We start from the raw sequence: 22,471 nt of genomic DNA, 5'->3' as shown, positions 1-22,471 counted from the left end.
TGTGTCTCCATATATGTCCAGCAGGTGGTGCTCTCCTCCTCTATACATGATCTGCAGTATATACTATATACACGTGTGTCTCCATATATGTCCAGCAGGTGGTGCTCTCCTCCTCTATACATGATCTGCAGTATATACTATATACACATGTGTCTCCATATATGACCAGCAGGTGGTGCTCTCCTCCTCTATACATGATCTGCAGTATATACTATATACACGTGTGTCTCCATATATGTCCAGCAGGTGGTGCTCTCCTCCTCTATACATGATCTGCAGTATATACTATATACACGTGTGTCTCCATATATGTCCAGCAGGTGGTGCTCTCCTCCTCTATACATGATCTGCAGTATATACTATATACACGTGTGTCTCCATATATGTCCAGCAGGTGGTGCTCTCCTCCTCCTCTATACATGATCTGCAGTATATACTATATACACGTGTGTCTCCATATATGTCCAGCAGGTGGTGCTCTCCTCCTCTATACATGATCTGCAGTATATACTATATACACGTGTGTCTCCATATATGTCCAGCAGGTGGTGCTCTCCTCCTCTATACATGATCTGCAGTATATACTATATACACGTGTGTCTCCATATATGTCCAGCAGGTGGTGCTCTCCTCCTCTATACATGATCTGCAGTATATACTATATACACGTGTGTCTCCATATATGTCCAGCAGGTGGTGCTCTCCTCCTCTATACATGATCTGCAGTATATACTATATACACATGTGTCTCCATATATGTCCAGCAGGTGGTGCTCTCCTCCTCTATACATGATCTGCAGTATATACTATATACACGTGTGTCTCCATATATGTCCAGCAGGTGGTGCTCTCCTCCTCTATACATGATCTGCAGTATATACTATATACACGTGTGTCTCCATATATGTCCAGCAGGTGGTGCTCTCCTCCTCTATACATGATCTGCAGTATATACTATATACACATGTGTCTCCATATATGACCAGCAGGTGGTGCTCTCCTCCTCTATACATGATCTGCAGTATATACTATATACACGTGTGTCTCCATATATGTCCAGCAGGTGGTGCTCTCCTCCTCCTCTATACATGATCTGCAGTATATACTATATACACGTGTGTCTCCATATATGTCCAGCAGGTGGTGCTCTCCTCCTCCTCTATACATGATCTGCAGTATATACTATATACACGTGTCTCCATATATGTCCAGCAGGTGGTGCTCTCCTCCTCTATACATGATCTGCAGTATATACTATATACACGTGTCTCCATATATGTCCAGCAGGTGGTGCTCTCCTCCTCCTATATACATGATCTGCAGTATATACTATATACACGTGTGTCTCCATATATGTCCAGCAGGTGGTGCTCTCCTCCTCTATACATGATCTGCAGTATATACTATATACACGTGTGTCTCCATATATGTCCAGCAGGTGGTGCTCTCCTCCTCTATACATGATCTGCAGTATATACTATATACACATGTGTCTCCATATATGACCAGCAGGTGGTGCTCTCCTCCTCCTCTATACATGATCTGCAGTATATACTATATACACGTGTCTCCATATATGTCCAGCAGGTGGTGCTCTCCTCCTCCTCTATACATGATCTGCAGTATATACTATATACACGTGTGTCTCCATATATGTCCAGCAGGTGGTGCTCTCCTCCTCTATACATGATCTGCAGTATATACTATATACACGTGTGTCTCCATATATGACCAGCAGGTGGTGCTCTCCTCCTCTATACATGATCTGCAGTATATACTATATACACGTGTGTCTCCATATATGTCCAGCAGGTGGTGCTCTCCTCCTCTATACATGATCTGCAGTATATACTATATACACGTGTCTCCATATATGTCCAGCAGGTGGTGCTCTCCTCCTCTATACATGATCTGCAGTATATACTATATACACGTGTGTCTCCATATATGATCAGCAGGTGGTGCTCTCCTCCTCTATACATGATCTGCAGTATATACTATATACACATGTGTCTCCATATATGACCAGCAGGTGGTGCTCTCCTCCTCCTCTATACATGATCTGCAGTATATACTATATACACATGTGTCTCCATATATGTCCAGCAGGTGGTGCTCTCCTCCTCTATACATGATCTGCAGTATATACTATATACACATGTGTCTCCATATATGTCCAGCAGGTGGTGCTCTCCTCCTCTTTACATGATCTGCAGTATATACTATATACACGTGTGTCTCCATATATGTCCAGCAGGTGGTGCTCTCCTCCTCCTCTATACATGATCTGCAGTATATACTATATACACATGTGTCTCCATATATGACCAGCAGGTGGTGCTCTCCTCCTCTATACATGATCTGCAGTATATACTATATACACATGTGTCTCCATATATGACCAGCAGGTGGTGCTCTCCTCCTCTATACATGATCTGCAGTATATACTATATACACGTGTGTCTCCATATATGACCAGCAGGTGGTGCTCTCCTCCTCTATACATGATCTGCAGTATATACTATATACACATGTGTCTCCATATATGTCCAGCAGGTGGTGCTCTCCTCCTCCTCTATACATGATCTGCAGTATATACTATATACACATGTGTCTCCATATATGTCCAGCAGGTGGTGCTCTCCTCCTCCTCTATACATGATCTGCAGTATATACTATATACACATGTGTCTCCATATATGTCCAGCAGGTGGTGCTCTCCTCCTCTATACAGGATCTGCAGTATATACTATATACACATGTGTCTCCATATATGTCCAGCAGGTGGTGCTCTCCTCCTCTATACATGATCTGCAGTATATACTATATACACGTGTGTCTCCATATATGTCCAGCAGGTGGTGCTCTCCTCCTCCTCTATACATGATCTGCAGTATATACTATATACACGTGTGTCTCCATATATGACCAGCAGGTGGTGCTCTCCTCCTCTATACATGATCTGCAGTATATACTATATACACGTGTGTCTCCATATATGTCCAGCAGGTGGTGCTCTCCTCCTCTATACATGATCTGCAGTATATACTATATACACGTGTGTCTCCATATATGTCCAGCAGGTGGTGCTCTCCTCCTCCTCTATACATGATCTGCAGTATATACTATATACACATGTGTCTCCATATATGACCAGCAGGTGGTGCTCTCCTCCTCCTCTATACATGATCTGCAGTATATACTATATACACGTGTGTCTCCATATATGTCCAGCAGGTGGTGCTCTCCTCCTCCTCTATACATGATCTGCAGTATATACTATATACACGTGTGTCTCCATATATGTCCAGCAGGTGGTGCTCTCCTCCTCTATACATGATCTGCAGTATATACTATATACACATGTGTCTCCATATATGACCAGCAGGTGGTGCTCTCCTCCTCTATACATGATCTGCAGTATATACTATATACACGTGTGTCTCCATATATGTCCAGCAGGTGGTGCTCTCCTCCTCTATACATGATCTGCAGTATATACTATATACATGTGTCTCCATATATGACCAGCAGGTGGTGCTCTCCTCCTCCTCTATACATGATCTGCAGTATATACTATATACACGTGTGTCTCCATATATGTCCAGCAGGTGGTGCTCTCCTCCTCTATACATGATCTGCAGTATATACTATATACACATGTGTCTCCATATATGTCCAGCAGGTGGTGCTCTCCTCCTCTATACATGATCTGCAGTATATACTATATACACATGTGTCTCCATATATGTCCAGCAGGTGGTGCTCTCCTCCTCTATACATGATCTGCAGTATATACTATATACACGTGTGTCTCCATATATGTTCAGCAGGTGGTGCTCTCCTCCTCTATACATGATCTGCAGTATATACTATATACACATGTGTCTCCATATATGTCCAGCAGGTGGTGCTCTCCTCCTCTATACATGATCTGCAGTATATACTATATACACGTGTGTCTCCATATATGACCAGCAGGTGGTGCTCTCCTCCTCCTCTATACATGATCTGCAGTATATACTATATACACGTGTCTCCATATATGTCCAGCAGGTGGTGCTCTCCTCCTCTATACATGATCTGCAGTATATACTATATACACATGTGTCTCCATATATGACCAGCAGGTGGTGCTCTCCTCCTCTATACATGATCTGCAGTATATACTATATACACGTGTGTCTCCATATATGTCCAGCAGGTGGTGCTCTCCTCCTCTTTACATGATCTGCAGTATATACTATATACACGTGTGTCTCCATATATGTCCAGCAGGTGGTGCTCTCCTCCTCTATACATGATCTGCAGTATATACTATATACACGTGTGTCTCCATATATGTCCAGCAGGTGGTGCTCTCCTCCTCTATACATGATCTGCAGTATATACTATATACACGTGTGTCTCCATATATGTCCAGCAGGTGGTGCTCTCCTCCTCCTCTATACATGATCTGCAGTATATACTATATACACGTGTGTCTCCATATATGACCAGCAGGTGGTGCTCTCCTCCTCTATACATGATCTGCAGTATATACTATATACACGTGTGTCTCCATATATGACCAGCAGGTGGTGCTCTCCTCCTCCTCTATACATGATATGCAGTATATACTATATACACGTGTGTCTCCATATATGACCAGCAGGTGGTGCTCTCCTCCTCCTCTATACATGATCTGCAGTATATACTATATACACATGTGTCTCCATATATGTCCAGCAGGTGGTGCTCTCCTCCTCCTCTATACATGATCTGCAGTATATACTATATACACGTGTGTCTCCATATATGACCAGCAGGTGGTGCTCTCCTCCTCTATACATGATCTGCAGTATATACTATATACACGTGTGTCTCCATATATGACCAGCAGGTGGTGCTCTCCTCCTCCTCTATACATGATCTGCAGTATATACTATATACACACGTGTCTCCATATATGTCCAGCAGGTGGTGCTCTCCTCCTCTATACATGATCTGCAGTATATACTATATACACATGTGTCTCCATATATGACCAGCAGGTGGTGCTCTCCTCCTCCTTTATACATGATCTGCAGTATATACTATATACACATGTGTCTCCATATATGTCCAGCAGGTGGTGCTCTCCTCCTCCTCTATACATGATCTGCAGTATATACTATATACACATGTGTCTCCATATATGTCCAGCAGGTGGTGCTCTCCTCCTCCTCTATACATGATCTGCAGTATATACTATATACACATGTGTCTCCATATATGTCCAGCAGGTGGTGCTCTCCTCCTCTATACATGATCTGCAGTATATACTATATACACATGTGTCTCCATATATGACCAGCAGGTGGTGCTCTCCTCCTCCTCTATACATGATCTGCAGTATATACTATATACACGTGTGTCTCCATATATGACCAGCAGGTGGTGCTCTCCTCCTCCTCTATACATGATCTGCAGTATATACTATATACACGTGTCTCCATATATGTCCAGCAGGTGGTGCTCTCCTCCTCTATACATGATCTGCAGTATATACTATATACACGTGTGTCTCCATATATGACCAGCAGGTGGTGCTCTCCTCCTCCTATATACATGATCTGCAGTATATACTATATACACGTGTCTCCATATATGTCCAGCAGGTGGTGCTCTCCTCCTCCTATATACATGATCTGCAGTATATACTATATACACGTGTGTCTCCATATATGACCAGCAGGTGGTGCTCTCCTCCTCTATACATGATCTGCAGTATATACTATATACACGTGTGTCTCCATATATGACCAGCAGGTGGTGCTCTCCTCCTCCTCTATACATGATCTGCAGTATATACTATATACACGTGTCTCCATATATGTCCAGCAGGTGGGCCTCTTCACTGTTATGGGGGCACTGTGGAGGTCACTGTTCTGGAGCTACTGTGGAGGTCCCTGTTATGGGGGCACTGTGGAGGTCACTGTTATGAGGGCACTGTGGAGGTCACTGTTATGGAGCTACTGTGGAGGTCCCTGTTATGGGGGCACTGTGGAGGTCACTGTTATGGGGGCACTGTGGAGGTCACTGTTATGGGAGCACTGTGGAGGTCACTGTTCTGGAGCACTGTGGAGGGCACTGTTATGGGGGCACTGTGGAGGGCACTGTTATGGGGGCACTGTGGAGGGCACTGTTATGGGGGCACTGTGGAGGGCACTGTTATGGGGGCACTGTGGAGGGCACTGTTATGGGGGCACTGTGGAGGTCACTGTTATGGGGGCACTGTGGAGGTCACTGTTATGGAGCTACTGTGGAGGTCACTGTTATGGGGGCACTGTGGAGGTCACTGTTATGGGGGCACTGTGGAGGTCACTGTTATGGGGGCACTGTGGAGGTCACTGTTATGGGGGCACTGTGGAGGTCACTGTTATGGGGGGCACTGTGGAGGTCACTGTTATGGGGGGGCACTGTGGAGGTCACTGTTATGGGGAGCACTGTGGAGGTCACTGTTATGGGGGGCAGTGTGGAGGTCACTGTTATGGGGGGCAGTGTGGAGGTCACTGTTCTGGAGCACTGTGGAGGGCACTGTTATGGGGGCACTGTGGAGGGCACTGTTATGGGGGCACTGCGGAGGGCACTGTTATGGGGGCACTGTGGAGGGCACTGTTATGGGGGCACTGTGGAGGTCACTGTTATGGGGGGCAGTGTGGAGGTCACTGTTCTGGAGCACTGTGGAGGGCACTGTTATGGGGGCACTGTGGAGGGCACTGTTATGGGGGCACTGTGGAGGTCACTGTTATGGGGGGCAGTGTGGAGGTCACTGTTATGGGGGGCAGTGTGGAGGTCACTGTTCTGGAGCACTGTGGAGGGCACTGTTATGGGGGCACTGTGGAGGGCACTGTTATGGGGGCACTGTGGAGGGCACTGTTATGGGGGCACTGTGGAGGGCACTGTTATGGGGGCACTGTGGAGGGCACTGTTATGGGGGCACTGTGGAGGTCACTGTTATGGGGGCACTGTGAAGGTCACTGTTATGGAGCTACTGTGGAGGTCACTGTTATGGGGGCACTGTGGAGGTCACTGTTATGGGGGCACTGTGGAGGTCACTGTTATGGGGGCACTGTGGAGGTCACTGTTATGGGGGCACTGTGGAGGTCACTGTTATGGGGGGCACTGTGGAGGTCACTGTTATGGGGGGCACTGTGGAGGTCACTGTTATGGGGGGCAGTGTGGAGGTCACTGTTATGGGGGGCAGTGTGGAGGGCACTGTTATGGGGGGCACTGTGGAGGTCACTGTTATGGGGGGCACTGTGGAGGTCACTGTTATGGGGGCACGGTGGAGGTCACTGTTATGGGGGCACGGTGGAGGTCACTGTTATGGGGGCACGGTGGAGGTCACTGTTATGGGGGCACGGTGGAGGTCACTGTTATGGGGGCACGGTGGTGGTCACTGTTATGGGGGCACGGTGGTGGTCACTGTTATGGGGGCACTGTGGAGGTCACTGTTATGGGGGCACGGTGGTGGTCACTGTTATGGGGGCACTGTGGAGGTCACTGTTATGGGGGCACTGTGGAGGTCACTGTTATGGGGGCACTGTGGAGGTCACTGTTATGGGGGCACTGTGGAGGGCACTGTTATGGGGGCACTGTGGAGGGCACTGTTATGGGGGCACTGTGGAGGGCACTGTTATGGGGGCACTGTGGAGGGCACTGTTATGGGGGGCACTGTGGAGGTCATTAATATGGGGGGCACTGTGGAGGTCACTGTTATGGGGGGCACTGTGGAGGTCACTGTTATGGGGGGCACTGTGGAGGTCACTGTTATGGGGGGCACTGTGGAGGTCACTGTTATGGGGGGCAGTGTGGAGGTCACTGTTATGGGGGGCACTGTGGAGGTCACTGTTATGGGGGGCACTGTGGAGGTCACTGTTATGGGGGGCACTGTGGAGGGCACTGTTATGGGGGGCACTGTGGAGGGCACTGTTATGGGGGGCACTGTGGAGGGCACTGTTATGGGGGCACGTTGGAGGGCACTGTTATGGGGGCACGGTGGAGGGCACTGTTATGGGGGCACTGTGGAGGTCACTGTTATGGGGGAACTGTGGAGGTCACTGTTATGGGGGCACTGTGGAGGTCACTGTTATGGGGGAACTGTGGAGGTCACTGTTATGGGGGCACTGAGGAGGCTATTGTTAGCGGGCACTGTAAAGGTCACTGTTGTGGGGGCACTGTGGAGGTCACTGTTATGGGGGCACTGTGGAGGTCACTGTTATGGGGGCACTGTGGAGGTCACTGTTATGGGGGCACTGTGGAGGTCACTGTTATGGGGGCACTGAGGAGGCTATTGTTAGTGGGCACTGTAAAGGTCACTGTTGTGGGGGCACTCTGAAGGTCACTGTTATGGGGGCACTGTGGAGGTCACTGTTATGGGGGCACTGTGGAGGTCACTGTTATGGGGGCACTGAGGAGGCTATTGTTAGCGGGCACTGTAAAGATCACTGTTGTGGGGGCACTGTGGAGGTCACTGTTATGGGGGCACTGAGGAGGCTATTGTTAGTGGGCACTGTAAAGGTCACTGTTGTGGGGGCACTGTGAAGGTCACTGTTATGGGGGCACTGTGGAGGTCACTGTTATGGGGGCACTGTGGAGGTCACTGTTATGGGGGCACTGAGGAGGCTATTGTTAGCGGGCACTGTAAAGGTCACTGTTGTGGGGGCACTGTGGAGGTCACTGTTATGGGGGCACTGTGGAGGTCACTGTTATGGGGGCACTGAGGAGGCTATTGTTAGTGGGCACTGTAAAGGTCACTGTTGTGGGGGCACTGTGAAGGTCACTGTTATGGGGGCACTGTGGAGGTCACTGTTATGGGGGCACTGTGGAGGTCACTGTTATGGGGGCACTGAGGAGGCTATTGTTAGCGGGCACTGTAAAGGTCACTGTTGTGGGGGCACTGTGGAGGTCACTGTTATGGGGGCACTGAGGAGGCTATTGTTAGCGGGCACTGTAAAGGTCACTGTTGTGGGGGCACTGTGGAGGTCACTGTTTTAGGGGCACTGTGGAGGTCACTGTTATGGGGGCACTGAGGAGGCTATTGTTAGTGGGCACTGTAAAGGTCACTGTTGTGGGGGCACTGTGGAGGTCACTGTTATGGGGGCACTGTGGAGGTCACTGTTATGGGGGCACTGTGGAGGTCACTGTTATGGGGGCACTGAGGAGGCTATTGTTAGCGGGCACTGTAAAGGTCACTGTTGTGGGGGCACTGTGGAGGTCACTGTTATGGGGGCACTGTGGAGGTCACTGTTATGGGGGCACTGTGGAGGTCACTGTTATGGGGGCACTGAGGAGGCTATTGTTAGTGGGCACTGTAAAGGTCACTGTTGTGGGGGCACTGTGAAGGTCACTGTTATGGGGGCACTGTGGAGGTCACTGTTATGGGGGCACTGTGGAGGTCACTGTTATGGGGGCACTGAGGAGGCTATTGTTAGCGGGCACTGTAAAGGTCACTGTTATGGGGGCACGGTGGAGGTCACTGTTATGGGGGCACGGTGGAGGTCACTGTTATGGGGGCACGGTGGTGGTCACTGTTATGGGGGCACTGTGGAGGTCACTGTTATGGGGGCACGGTGGTGGTCACTGTTATGGGGGCACGGTGGAGGTCACTGTTATGGGGGCAGTGTGACTCAGCTTCCTCTCTTTGTCACTGTGGGGCCCTCGAGTGTCAGTAACTTTGTGTTTCTCAGGAATGTCACCATAAGGGGCCTCATCCCAGGTCAAGGGCCCCTCCACAAGAGTATGGTGGAATATATATATATATATATATATATATATATATATATATGTATATGTGTATATATATATATATATATATATATATATATATGTATATGTGTGTATATATATATATATATATATATATATATGTATATGTGTGTATATATATATATATATATATATATATATATATATATATATATGTATATGTATGTCCGGGAATGCTGGGAGTTGTAGTTTTGCAGCAGGTAGGTAGATGTGACCACATACCTGCGCAGATCTTTCTGACCCTCTATGGTTCGCACTCACCTGCCGACTGTCGTCCATCTGCTTGTAGCTCCTGCGGGGCGTCTCCTTACGTTCCATGATGGCGCCGGGGTCCTCCCCGAGAGCCTCCCTAGGGCCAACAAGAACAAATGTAAGAGCCAGCATGTCCCCTCATACAGCGGCAACCTGCAGAATAGTGAGCGCAGCTCTAGAGGGGACATGACGTAACAGCGGTTGGCTTATCAGGGCATGCTGGGAGTTGTAGTTCTGTGACCACTGATGTAACCCAAGATGAGTCCTAGATAAATATAATGATTTAAAAGACAAAACATTTTATTTTTTAAATCAACTGGTGCCAGAAAGTTAAACAGATTTGTAAATTACTTCTATTAAAAATCTTAATCCTTCCAGTAGTTATCAGCTGCTGATATGATCCACAGGAAGTTCTTTTCTTTTTGAATTTCCTTTCTGCCTGACCACAGTGCTCTCTGCCGACACCTCTGTCCATTTTAGTTACTGTCCAGAGTAGGAGAGGTTTTCTATGGGGATTTGCTCCTACTCTGGACAGTTCCTAAAATGGACAGAGGTGTCAGCAGAGAGCACTGTGGTCAGAGAGAAAGGAAATTCAAAAAGAGAAGAACTTCCTGTGGATCATAACAGCATCTGATAAGTACTGGAAGGATTAAGATTTTTTAATAGAAGTAATTTACAAATCTGTTTAACTTTCTGGCACCAGTTGATTTAAATATTTTTTTTTCCAGTGGAGTACCCCTTTAATGTGCAGTGTACAGTCCACCATACTTTTCACTGCCGCCCTGCTTGTTTATATGTTATCTCTATACACGAGAGCCCAATCCCATCCAAACATTTTAGCAGATTCTCAAGATGTAAATGTGACCCTTAAAGGGGTACTCCGGTGGAAAACCTTTTTTTTTTTTTTTTAATCAACTGGTTCCAGAAAGTTAAACAGATTTGTAAATTACTTCTATTATAAAATCTTAATCCTTCCAGTACTTATCAGCTGCTGTATGATCCAGAGGAAGTTGTGTAGTTCTTTCCGGTCTGACCACAGTGCTCTCTGCTGACACCTCTGTCCATTTTAGGAACAATCCAGAGGAGGAGAAAATCCCCATAGAAAACCTCTCTTGCTCTGGACAGTTCCGGACACAGATAAAAGTGTCAGCAGAGAGCACTGTGGTCAGACTGGAAAGAAGCTACACAACTTCCTGTGGAGCATACAGCAGCTGATAAGTACTGGGAGGATTAAGATTTTTTTTTTTTTTATAGAAGTAATTTAGAAATCTGTTTAACGTTCTGGCACCAGTTGATTTAATAAAAAAAAAAAGTTTTCCAGTGGAGTACCCCTTTAAGAGTCACATTTACATCTTGAGAATCTGCTAAAATGTTTGGATGGGATTGGGCTCTCGTGTATAGAGATAACATGTAAACAAGCAGGGCGGCAGTGAAAAGTATGGTGGACTGTACACTGCACATTAAAGGGGTACTCCACTGGGGAAAAAAATAAATCAACTGGTGCCAGAAAGTTAAACAGATTTGTAAAATGCCTCTATTAAAAAATCTTAATCCTTCCAGTACTTATCAGCTGCTGTATGCTCTACAGGAAGTTCTTTTCTTTTTGAATTTCCTTTTTTCCTGACCACAGTGCTCTCTGCTGACACCTCTTAGGAACTGTCCAGAGAAGGAGAAAATCCCCATAGAAGACCTCTCTTGCTCTGGACAGTTCCTAAAATGGACAGAGAGCACTGGGGTCAGACTGGAAAGAACTACACAACTTCCTGTGGAGCATACAGCAGCTGATAAGTACTGGATAGATTAAAATTTTTAATAGAAGTAATTTACAAATCTGTTTAACTTCCTGGCACCAGTTGATTAAAGAAAATGTTTTCCAGTGGAGTACCCCTTTAATGCTTTACACTGCAGCTCTGCTCCTGAGACTTTGGGGCGGTGCATGTATCACATGTATCAGTGACTCCAGCTTAGATACACTGTGTATTGAAGTAGGTGGGAGTCAGAATACCCCTCCTGTCTCATAAGAGTCCCATGCTGCTCCTTTTGATCCCTAATGCTTTATACTGCAGCTCAGCTTGTTGGGTCTGTACACCCACTAAGTAGCAGATTGCGGGGGTCCGACAGCTAGGACCCCCCCCCCCCACTCCCCTTGTGATCTCCGGGACAGGATTCGGCTCAGAGTGAGGAGCGCGTGTCGTCTACCATTCATTTCTATGGCAGCGCCGAAGATGCCTTGTACTCGGGTCTGTTCAGGAGGTTGCGGGGGGCCCATTGGTCGGACCCCCGCAATCAGTTACTTATGCCCTATTCTGTGGATAATTTTGTATGGATATTTCCTTTAACACCTTAAAGGGGTACTCCGGTGGAAAACTTTTTTTTAATGAACTGCTGCCAGAAAGTTAAACAGATTTGTAAATTACTTCTATTAAAAAATCTTAATCCTTCCAGTACTTATCAGCTACTGTATGCTGCAGAGGAAATTCTTTTCTTTTTGAATTTCTTTTTTGTCTTGTCCACAGTGCTCTCTGCTGACACCTCTGTCCGTGTCAGGAACTGTCCAGAGCAGCATAGGTTTGCTATGGAGATTTTCTCCTACTCTGGACAGTTCCTGTGGACAAGCACTGTGGACAAGACAAAAAAGAAATTCAAAAAGAAAAGAATTTGCTCTGCACCATACAGCTGCTAATAAGTACTGGAAGGGTAAAGATTTTTTCAATAGAAGTGATTTACAAATCCGTTTAACTTTCTGGCACCAGTTGATTTAAAAAAAAAAATAATTTTCCACCGGAGTACCCCTTTAAGGACCAAGGAGGGCGTACCTGTCCCGCTCCCGTGTTATAACACGGGTCACATGCTGACCCCGCGTCATAGCCGCTATCAGCCGCCAGGACCCGTGGCTAATACCAGACATCCCTGATCGGGGGTGATGCCCGGCATTAACTCCTTAGACACAGGGATCATAGTTAATTGAAACTAAACCATTTCTGGCAGCTCAGTCGGGCTGTTCAGGACCGCCGGGGTGGAATCACAGCCTCCCGAACAGCTGTATGGAGGGTCCCTACCTGTCTCCACCTCTGTCCGATCGGCGATCTGCTGCTCCATGCCTGAGATCCAAGCAGGAGCAGCAGAGCGCTGATAACACTGATCAATGCTATGCTAATGAACAGTGTCTGCAATCAGAAGATTGCATGTAATAGTCCCCTATAGGGACTAAAAAATGGCGTAAAAAAGTTTAAAAAAAAGTTAATAAATGTGAGTTAACCCCTTCCCTGATAAAAGTTTGAATCCCCCCCTTTTCCCATTTAAAAAAAGAAAAAGTAAACAAATAAAAAAAATTATATATATATATATGTAAACATAAATAAACATAAACATATGTGGTATCGCTGCGTGCGAAAATGTCTGAACTATAAAAATATATCGTTAATTTAACCGCATGGTCGGTGGCGTACACAAAAAGTCCAAAATTACGTATTTCTGGTCATTTTGTATACCCTAAAAAATTGTATAAAAAACGATCAAAAAGTCCGGACAAAACAAAAATGGTAGCGATAAAAACTACAGAACACAGCGCAAAAAAATAGACCTCAAATAGCCCTGTATATGGAAAAATAAACAAATTATAGGGGGCAGAGGAGGACATTTTTAAACATACTAATTTTGGTGCTTATAGAAATAAGATAAAACCTATATAAGTCGGGGATCATTGTAACCGTACAGACCTACAGAATAAAGATAAGGTGTCATTCTTACCGAAAAAACGGGAGCCCCTAAAAATTACAAAAGAGCGAGATTTTTTTTTCTATTATGCCCCACAAATATATATATTTTGGTTTTGTGTCAAATGATTGAAGTCATTTGTGTCAAGTACAATTGGTGGCGCAAAAAAAAAAGCCATCGTATGGGTCTGTGGGTGCAAAATTGAAAGCGTTATGATTTTTAGAAGGTCAGGAGGAAAAAATGAAAAATGGTCTGGTCCTTAACCCCTTAACGACGCAGGACGTATATTTACGTCCTGCGCCGGCTCCCGCGATATGAAGCGGGATCGCGCCGCGATTCTGCATCATATCGTGTCGGTCCCGGCGCTCATCAACGGCCGGGACCCGCTGCTAATACCACACATCGCCGATCGCGGCGATGTGCGGTATTAACCCTTTAGAAGTGGCGGTCAAAGCAGGGATCAGCATAGGAGATCAGTGTGTGCAGTGTTATAGGTCCCTATGGGATAACAATGATCAGTGTGTGCAGTGTTATAGGTCCCTATGGGATAACAATGATCAGTATAAGAGATCAGTGTGTGCAGTGTTATAGGTCCCTATGGGATAACAATGATCAGTGTGTGCAGTGTTATAGGTCCCTATGGGATAACAATGATAAGTATAAGAGATCAGTGAGTGCAGTGTTATAGGTCCCTATGGGATAACAATGATCAGTATAAGAGATCAGTGTGTGCAGTGTTATAGGTCCCTATGGGATAACAATGATCAGTATAAGAGATCAGTGTGTGCAGTGTTATAGGTCCCTATGGGATAACAATGATCAGTATAAGAGATCAGTGTGTGCAGTGTTATAGGTCCCTATGGGGACCTATAACACTGCAAAAAAAAAGTAAAAAAAAAAAGTGTTAATAAAGGTCATTTAACCCCTTCCCTAATAAAAGTTTGAATCACCCCCCTTTTCCCATAAAAAAAATAAAACAGTGTAAAAAAATAAATAAATAAACATATGTGGTATCACCGCGTGCGTAAATGTCCGAACTATAAAAATATTTCATTAATTAAACCGCACGGTCAATGGCGTACGCGCAAAAAATTTCCAAAGTCCAAAAAAGCGTATTTTGGTCACTTTTTATACCATTAAAAAAAATGAATAAAAAGTGATCAAAAAGTCCGATCAAAACAAAAATCGTACCGATAAAAACTTCAGATCACGGCAAAAAAAATGAGTCCTCATACCGCCCTGTACGTGGAAAAATAAAGTTATAGGGGTCAGAAGATGACATTCTTAAACGTATAAATTTTCCTGCTTGTATTTTTTCCAGAATTGCGACAATATCCAACCTATATAAGTAGGGGATCATTTTAATCGTATGGACCTACAGAATAATGATAAGGTGTCATTTTTACCGAAATATGCACTGCGTAGAAACGGAAGCCCCAAAAGTTACAAAATGGCGGGTTTTTTTCGATTTTGTCGCACAATGATTTTTTTTCCCGTTTCGCCGTGCATTTTTGGGTAAAATGACTAATGTCACTGCAAAGTAGAATTGGCGACGCAAAAAATAAGACATAATATGGATTTTTATGTAGAAAATTGAAAGGGTTATGATTTTTAAAAGGTAAGGAGGAAAAAACGAAAGTGCAAAAACGGAAAAACCCTGAGTCCTTAAGGGGTTAAAGGGGTACTCCGGTGGAAAACCTTTTTATTTATTTATTTTTTAAATGAACTGATGCCAGAAAGTTAAACAGATTTGTAAATTATTTCTATTAAAAAATCCTAATCCTTCCAGTACTTACTAGCTGCTGAATACTACAGAGGAAATTCTTTTCTTTTTGGAAAACAGAGCTCTCTGCTGACATCACGAGCACAGTGCTCTCTGCTGACATCTCTGTCCAATTTAAGAACTGTTCGGAGTAGGAAAAAATCCCCATAGCAAACATTTGCTGCTCTGGACAGTTCCTAAAATGGACAGAGATGTCAGCAGAGAGCAGTGTAGTCATGATGTCAGCAGAGAGCTCTGTGTTCCAAAAAGAAAACCATTTCCTCTGTAGTAGTCAGCAGCTAATAAGTACTGGAAGGATTAAGATTTTTTTTATAGAAGTAATTTATTTACAAATCTGTTTAACTTTCTGGCACCGGTTCATTTAAAAAAAAAAGAAAAAAAAGTTTGTCCACCGGAGTACCCCTTTAAGTATATCAGCTTAGGGTAGCCTGAAATCCCCCTCCTATTTTATAGCAGTCCCATGCAGCTCCTCTGATCCCTAATACTTTACACTACAGCTCTGCTTCCTTAATCTTTTTACACAGATTGTGCAGTCCAGGGTCCTCAGGAATCCTCCTCCGCACATCCTCAGGCTGCTCTTCCGATCCTTGATGCTTTACCCTGCAGCATTGCTTGATAAGACTGGTTGTATTTTAGGTCTGGTCTATGAGCTTACCCCCGTCTATTAGGGTCTATGTCAGTCTAAACACCTCCTCCTGAATCATCAGAGCAGTGTTTCCCAACCGGGGTGCCTCCAGCTGTTGCAAAACTACAACTCCCAGCATGCCCGGACAGCCTTCGGCTGTCCGGGCATGCTGGGAGTTGTAGTTTTGCAACAGCTGGAGGCACCCCGGTTGGGAAACACTGCATCAGAGACTCAGGCTGCAGATGTGCTCTCCCCAATGCTTTACACTGCAGTATGGAGGCCAGGGATGTGTCTCACCGTCTCTTGGCCTCTATCCTGGCCGCGATTCGCTGTCTTCGCGCTCGGATTCGCTCTTGTTGGTCCTCGGAGTCCAGCGAAGGTCCAGAGGTCTCCTCCCCCTCCATGGCTGCAGAGACCCCGCTCATTATGTCTGTGGGGGAGAACCGAACGCATGATCAGGGGTATAGAGGTGTGAAGGGGTTCGGAGTATGGGGGGGTATCTGGGAGGGATTCGGAGTATGGGGGTATCTGTGAGGGGTTTGGAGTATGGGGGGGTATCTGGGAGGGGTATCTGGGAGGGTTTGGAGTATAGGGGTATCTGGGAGGGGTTCAGAGTATGGGGGGGGTATCTGGGAGGGTTTGGAGTTTGGGGGGGTATCTGGGAGGGTTTGGAGTATGGGGGGTATCTGGGAGGGGTTTGGAGTATGGGGGGGTATCTGGGAGGGTTCGTAGTATGGGGGGGGTATCTGGGAGGGTTCGTAGTATGGGGGGGTATCTGGGAGGGGTATCTGGGAGGGTTTGGAGTATGGGGGTATCTGTGAGGGGTTTGGAGTATGGGGGGGTATCTGGGAGGGGTATCTGGGAGGGTTTGGAGTATAGGGGTATCTGGGAGGGGTTCAGAGTATGGGGGGGGGTATCTGGGAGGGTTTGGAGTTTGGGGGGGTATCTGGGAGGGTTTGGAGTATGGGGGGTATCTGGGAGGGGTTTGGAGTATGGGGGGGTATCTGGGAGGGTTCGTAGTATGGGGGGGGTATCTGGGAGGGTTCGTAGTATGGGGGGGTATCTGGGAGGGTTCGGAGTATGGGGGGGGTATCTGGGAGGGTTCGGAGTATGGGGGGGGTATCTGGGAGGGTTCGGAGTATGGGGGGGGTATCTGGGAGGGTTCGGAGTATGGGGGGGGTATCTGGGAGGGTTTGGAGTATGGGGGGGGGTATCTGGGAGGGTTCGGAGTATGGGGGGGGTATCTGGGAGGGTTCGGAGTATGGGGGGGGGTATCTGGGAGGGTTCGGAGTATGGGGGGGGTATCTGGGAGGGTTCGGAGTATGGGGGGGGGTATCTGGGAGGGTTCGGAGTATGGGGGGGGGTATCTGGGAGGGTTTGGAGTATGGGGGGTATCTGGAAGGGTTTGGAGTATGGGGGGGGTATCTGGAAGGGTTTGGAGTATGGGGGGGGGGTATCTGGAAGGGTTTGGAGTATGGGGGGGGTATCTGGGAGGGGTTTGGAGTATGGGGGGGTAATCTGGGAGGGGTTTGGAGTATGGGGGGTATCTGGGAGGGTTTGGAGTATGGGGGGGGGGGTATCTGGGAGGGTTTGAAGTATGGGGGTTATCTGTGAGGGTTCGGAGTATGGGGGGGTATTTGGGAGGGTTCGGAGTATGGGGGGTATCTGGAAGGGTTTGGAGTATGGGGGGGTATCTGGAAGGGTTTGGAGTATGGGGGGTATCTGGAAGGGTTTGGAGTATGGGGGGGGGGTATCTGGAAGGGTTTGGAGTATGGGGGGGATATCTGGAAGGGTTTGGAGTATGGGGGGTATCTGGGAGGGGTTTGGAGTATGGGGGGGTAATCTGGGAGGGGTTTGGAGTATGGGGGGGGGGTAATCTGGGAGGGGTTTGGAGTATGGGGGGGGTATCTGGGAGGGGTTTGGAGTATGGGGGGGTATCTGGGAGGGGTTTGGAGTATGGGGGGGGTATCTGGGAGGGGTTTGGAGTATGGGAGGGGTATCTGGAAGGGTTTGGAGTATGGGGGGGTATCTGGAAGGGTTTGGAGTATGGGGGGGGGGTATCTGGAAGGGTTTGGAGTATGGGGGGTATCTGGGAGGGTTTGGAGTATGGGGGGTATCTGGAAGGGTTTGGAGTATGGGGGGGGGGGTATCTGGAAGGGTTTGGAGTATGGGGGGTATCTGGGAGGGTTTGGAGTATGGGGGGTATCTGGAAGGGTTTGGAGTATGGGGGGGGGGTAATCTGGGAGGGGGTTTGGAGTATGGGGGGTATCTGGGAGGGTTTGGAGTATGGGGGGTATCTGGGAGGGTTTGGAGTATGGGGGGGTATCTGGGAGGGTTTGGAGTATGGGGGGGTAATCTGGGAGGGTTTGGAGTATGGGGGGGTAATCTGGGAGGGTTTGGAGTATGGGGGGGGTATCTGGGAGGGTTTGGAGTATGGGGGGGTATCTGGGAGGGGTTTGGAGTATGGGGGGTATCTGGGAGGGTTTGGAGTATGGGGGGTATCTGGGAGGGTTTGGAGTATGGGGGGGTATCTGGGAGGGTTTGGAGTATGGGGGGTATCTGGGAGGGTTTGGAGTATGGGGGGTATCTGGGAGGGGTATCTGGAAGGGTTTGGAGTATGGGGGGGGTATCTGGAAGGGTTTGGAGTATTGGGGGGGGGGGTATCTGGGAGGGTTCGGAGTCCCCGGTTATAATCACATTAGGGCCCCGTTTCTCACCGGTTACCGTCAGCTGATCTCCCCGGCGTTGTTTACGTCCTGTTGCTTGGAGACGGCGAACAGCCAATCACAGCGCATGTCGTCATTGCCTCTCAGTGAAGAGCTCCACCCCCATCCAGAACGCAGGACTTTATCCGCATGCGCAGTCTCCACGGTCTGCTAAAGGGCTTTTGTTCAGTGCGCAGGCGCGGTCTTCTATCAGTTATAATAGGGATGGAGAAGGCGCTGGAGTGCTCGTCACTGCCCCCTAGTGAGCTGTGGCGGGGGCTGGGGAGGTTACATTGCAGATGCTGGGCTGGGTTTTGGGGAGTACATGGACATGAATTGCACCTCCATACCTAAGGCTATGTGCACACTGAGGATTTCCAGATATTACAAAAACTACAACTCCCAGCATGCCCAGACAGCCATGTAAAGGCTCTTTAAACGATCACAGAGACACATGATTGGTGCCAGTTTATACAGCGGAGTGTCCGGGGAGGTAATAGGAAACCTACTAGCCATAGTCTCACACAAAAAAATCCCAATCCTTCCAGTACTTATCAGCTGCTGTATAATACACAGGAAGTTATTTTCTTTTAGAATTTTCTTTCTGCCTGACCACAGTGCTCTCTGCTGACACCTCTGTCCATTTTAGGAACTGTCCAGAGTAGGAGAAAAATCTCTCTTGCTCTGGACAGTTCCTGACATGGACAGAGGTGTCAGCAGAGAGCACTGCGGCGTCCCCTTTAAAAGGGACAACATATTCACAGGATAGCCTCAGCTTTGTTTCCCAACCAGGTGCCTCCAGCTGTTGCAAAACTACAACTCCCAGCATGCCCAGACAGCCGAAGGCTGTCTGGGCATGGTGGGAATTGTAGTTATGCAACAGCTGGAGGCACCGTGGTTGGGAAACACTGGGATAGAGGATAGGTGATCGCAGGGGGGCCGACTGCTGGTCCCCAGCTCTCTGAGAGGGGGCGCTCCTGCACGCATCCTTAAAGGGGACCTTCACTGGAAAACATCTTTTAAACCAACTGGTACCAGAAAGTTAAACAGATTTGTAAATTACTTCTATTAAAAAAGAATCTTAATCCTTCCAGTACTTATCAGCTGCTGAATGCTCCAGAGGAAGTTGTGTAGTTCTTTCCAGTCTGACCACAGTGCTCTCTGCTGACACCTCTGTCCCTTTTAGGAACTGTCCAAAATAAAAGCAAATCCCCATAGCAAACCTCTCTTGCTCTGGACAGTTCCTGATATAGACAGAGGTGACAGCAGAGAGCACTGTGGTCAGACAGAAAGGAAATTCAAAAAGAAAAGGACTTCTTGTGTACTATACAGCAGCTGATAAGTACTGGAAGGATTTTTTTTTTTTTTAAATAGAAGTCATTTACAAATCTGTTTAACTTTCTGCCACCAGTTGGTTTAAAAGAAAAGGTTTTCCAGCGGAGTACCCCTTTAAATACATTTCTATGAGTGTCAAAGAGACCCAAGTACAGCACTCCACAACTCTCATAGAAATGAATGGAGCGCACACTCTCCTCTCATCCAAAGTCCGTTCCCCCCCCCCCGACAGTAATTTGACACGCATCCCCTTATTCTGTGCATTGGGGGATAAGTTGTCTTCCACTGGACAACCCATTTAACCATTTAGATGCTGTGATCAATGCCAATCACAGCATGTAAAAAAAAATAAAAAAAAAATACACTGCACAAAAAAAAAAAAATAAAATAAAAGGGAACACTAAGATAACACGTCCTAGATGTGAATGAATGAACTAATTAGAGATGAGTGAACTTACAGTAAATTCGATTCGTCACGAACTTCTCGGCTCGGCAGTTGATGACTTTTTCTGCATAAATGAGTTCAGCTTTCCGATGCTCCGGTGAGCTGGAAAAGGTGGATACAGTCCTAGGAGACTCTTTCCTAGGACTGTATCCACCTTTTCCAGCCCACCGGAGCACCTGAAGGCTGAACTAATTTACGCAGGAAAAGTCATCAACTGCCGAGCCGAGAAGTTCGTGACGAATCGAATTTACTGTAAGTTCGCTCATCTCTAGAACTAATCGTATGAAATCCTTTCCTCTTTACATAGTTGAATGCGCTGACAACAAAATCACACACAAATTATCAATGAAAATGAAATGTATTAACCCCTGGAGGTCTGGATATGGAGTCACACTCAGAATCACAGCGGAAAACCCCACTACAGGCCGATCCAACTTTATGTAATGTCCTTAATACAAGTCCCAATGAGGCTCAGTAGTGTGTGTGGCCTCCACGTGCCCGCCTGGGCATGCTCCTGATGAGGTGGAGGATGGTCTCCTGAGGGATGTCCTCCCAGACCAGGACTAAAGCATCCACCAACTCCTGGACAGTCTGTGGTGGATGGAGCGAGACATCCCAGATGTGCTCAATCGGATTCAGGGGAACGGGCGGCCAGTCCATAGCATCGATGCCTTCCTCTTGTAGGAACTGCTGACACACTCCGGCCACATGAGGTCTAGCATTGTCTTGTATTAGGAGGAACCCAGGGCCAACCGCACCAGCATATGGTCTTGTGGTGTCCCGGTACCGAAACTAGTTCTGTCCCATCCTTTAACCCCTTAAGGACGCAGGACATAAATGTACATCCTAGTGCGGTGGTACTTAACGTACCAGGACGTACATTTACGCCCTGTACATAACCACGGGCATCGTGTCATGCGCAGCTGATCCTGGCTGCTGATCGCAGCCAGGGACCCGCCGGCAACGCCCGCGATCTCGCGGGTGTCCGCCATTAACCCCTCTGATGCCGGGATCAATACAGATCCCGGCATCTGCAGCAGTATGCGATTTCAATGAATGATCTGATCACCCACATCACTGCTGCGGGGATCCGATCATTCAGAACGCCGCACGGAGGTCCCCTCACCTTCCTCTGTCCGGCTCCCGGCGTCTCCTGCTCTGGTCTGTGATCGAGCAGACCAGAGCAGAAGATAACCGATAGAACAGATCAGTATTAGCAATCATGGTATTGCTATGAATAGTCCCCTATGGGGACTATTCAAGTGTAAAAAAAAAAAAGTGTAAAAAAAAAAGTGTAAAAAAATCTAAAATTAAAAAAAGGGAAAAATTCCCTCCCCCACTAAAAAAGTAAAACGTCCGTTTTTGCCTATTTTACCCCCAAAAAGCGTAAAAAAATAAATTTAATAGACATATTTGGTATTGCCGCGTGCGTAAATGTCCGAACTATTAAAATAAAATGTTAATGATCCCGTACGGTGAACGGCGTGGACGTAAAAAAAAAAAAAGTCCAAAATTGCTGCTTTTTTTTTAATACATTTTATTTAAAAAAATTATAAAAAATGTATTAAAAGTTTTTTATATGCAAATGTGGTATCAAAAAAAAGTACAGATCATGGCTCAAAAAATGAGCCCTCATACAGCCGCTTATACGGAAAAATGAAAAAGTTATAGGTCATCAAAATAAAGGGATTATAAACGTACTCATTTGGTTAAAGAGTTTGTGATTTTTTTTTTAAGCGCAACAATAATATAAAAGTATGTAATCATGGGTATCATTTTAATTATATTGACCCTCAGAATAAAGAACACGTCATTTT

General features: G+C 46.8%; 1 protein-coding gene across 2 annotated transcripts in view; it reads right to left on the bottom strand.

Moving 5' to 3' along the window:
• Positions 1 to 18,994, bottom strand: part of DRC1 (dynein regulatory complex subunit 1) — a 70,394-nt gene extending 51,400 nt beyond the window's left edge. Inside the window, exons 1-3 of one of the 2 annotated variants that reach the window (XM_056562990.1) lie at positions 18,887 to 18,994; positions 16,467 to 16,599; positions 10,054 to 10,141 (exon numbers count right to left, since the gene is read on the bottom strand). In XM_056562990.1, coding sequence (XP_056418965.1) covers positions 10,054 to 10,141; positions 16,467 to 16,594 — 216 coding nt within the window. In that variant the 5' untranslated portion in view covers positions 16,595 to 16,599; positions 18,887 to 18,994. Of the gene's footprint in view, positions 1 to 10,053; positions 10,142 to 16,466; positions 16,600 to 18,866 lie in introns of both variants that reach the window. The other variant, XM_056562991.1, reaches the window with a different exon arrangement.
• Between the last annotated feature and the right edge of the window lie 3,477 nt (positions 18,995 to 22,471).

The sequence above is a fragment of the Hyla sarda genome, chromosome 3, assembly GCF_029499605.1.
Source record: "Hyla sarda isolate aHylSar1 chromosome 3, aHylSar1.hap1, whole genome shotgun sequence".
Taxonomy (NCBI): domain Eukaryota; kingdom Metazoa; phylum Chordata; class Amphibia; order Anura; family Hylidae; genus Hyla; species Hyla sarda.
Note: the sequence above shows the minus strand (reverse complement) of the source record. Positions and strands in the feature narration are given on the sequence as shown.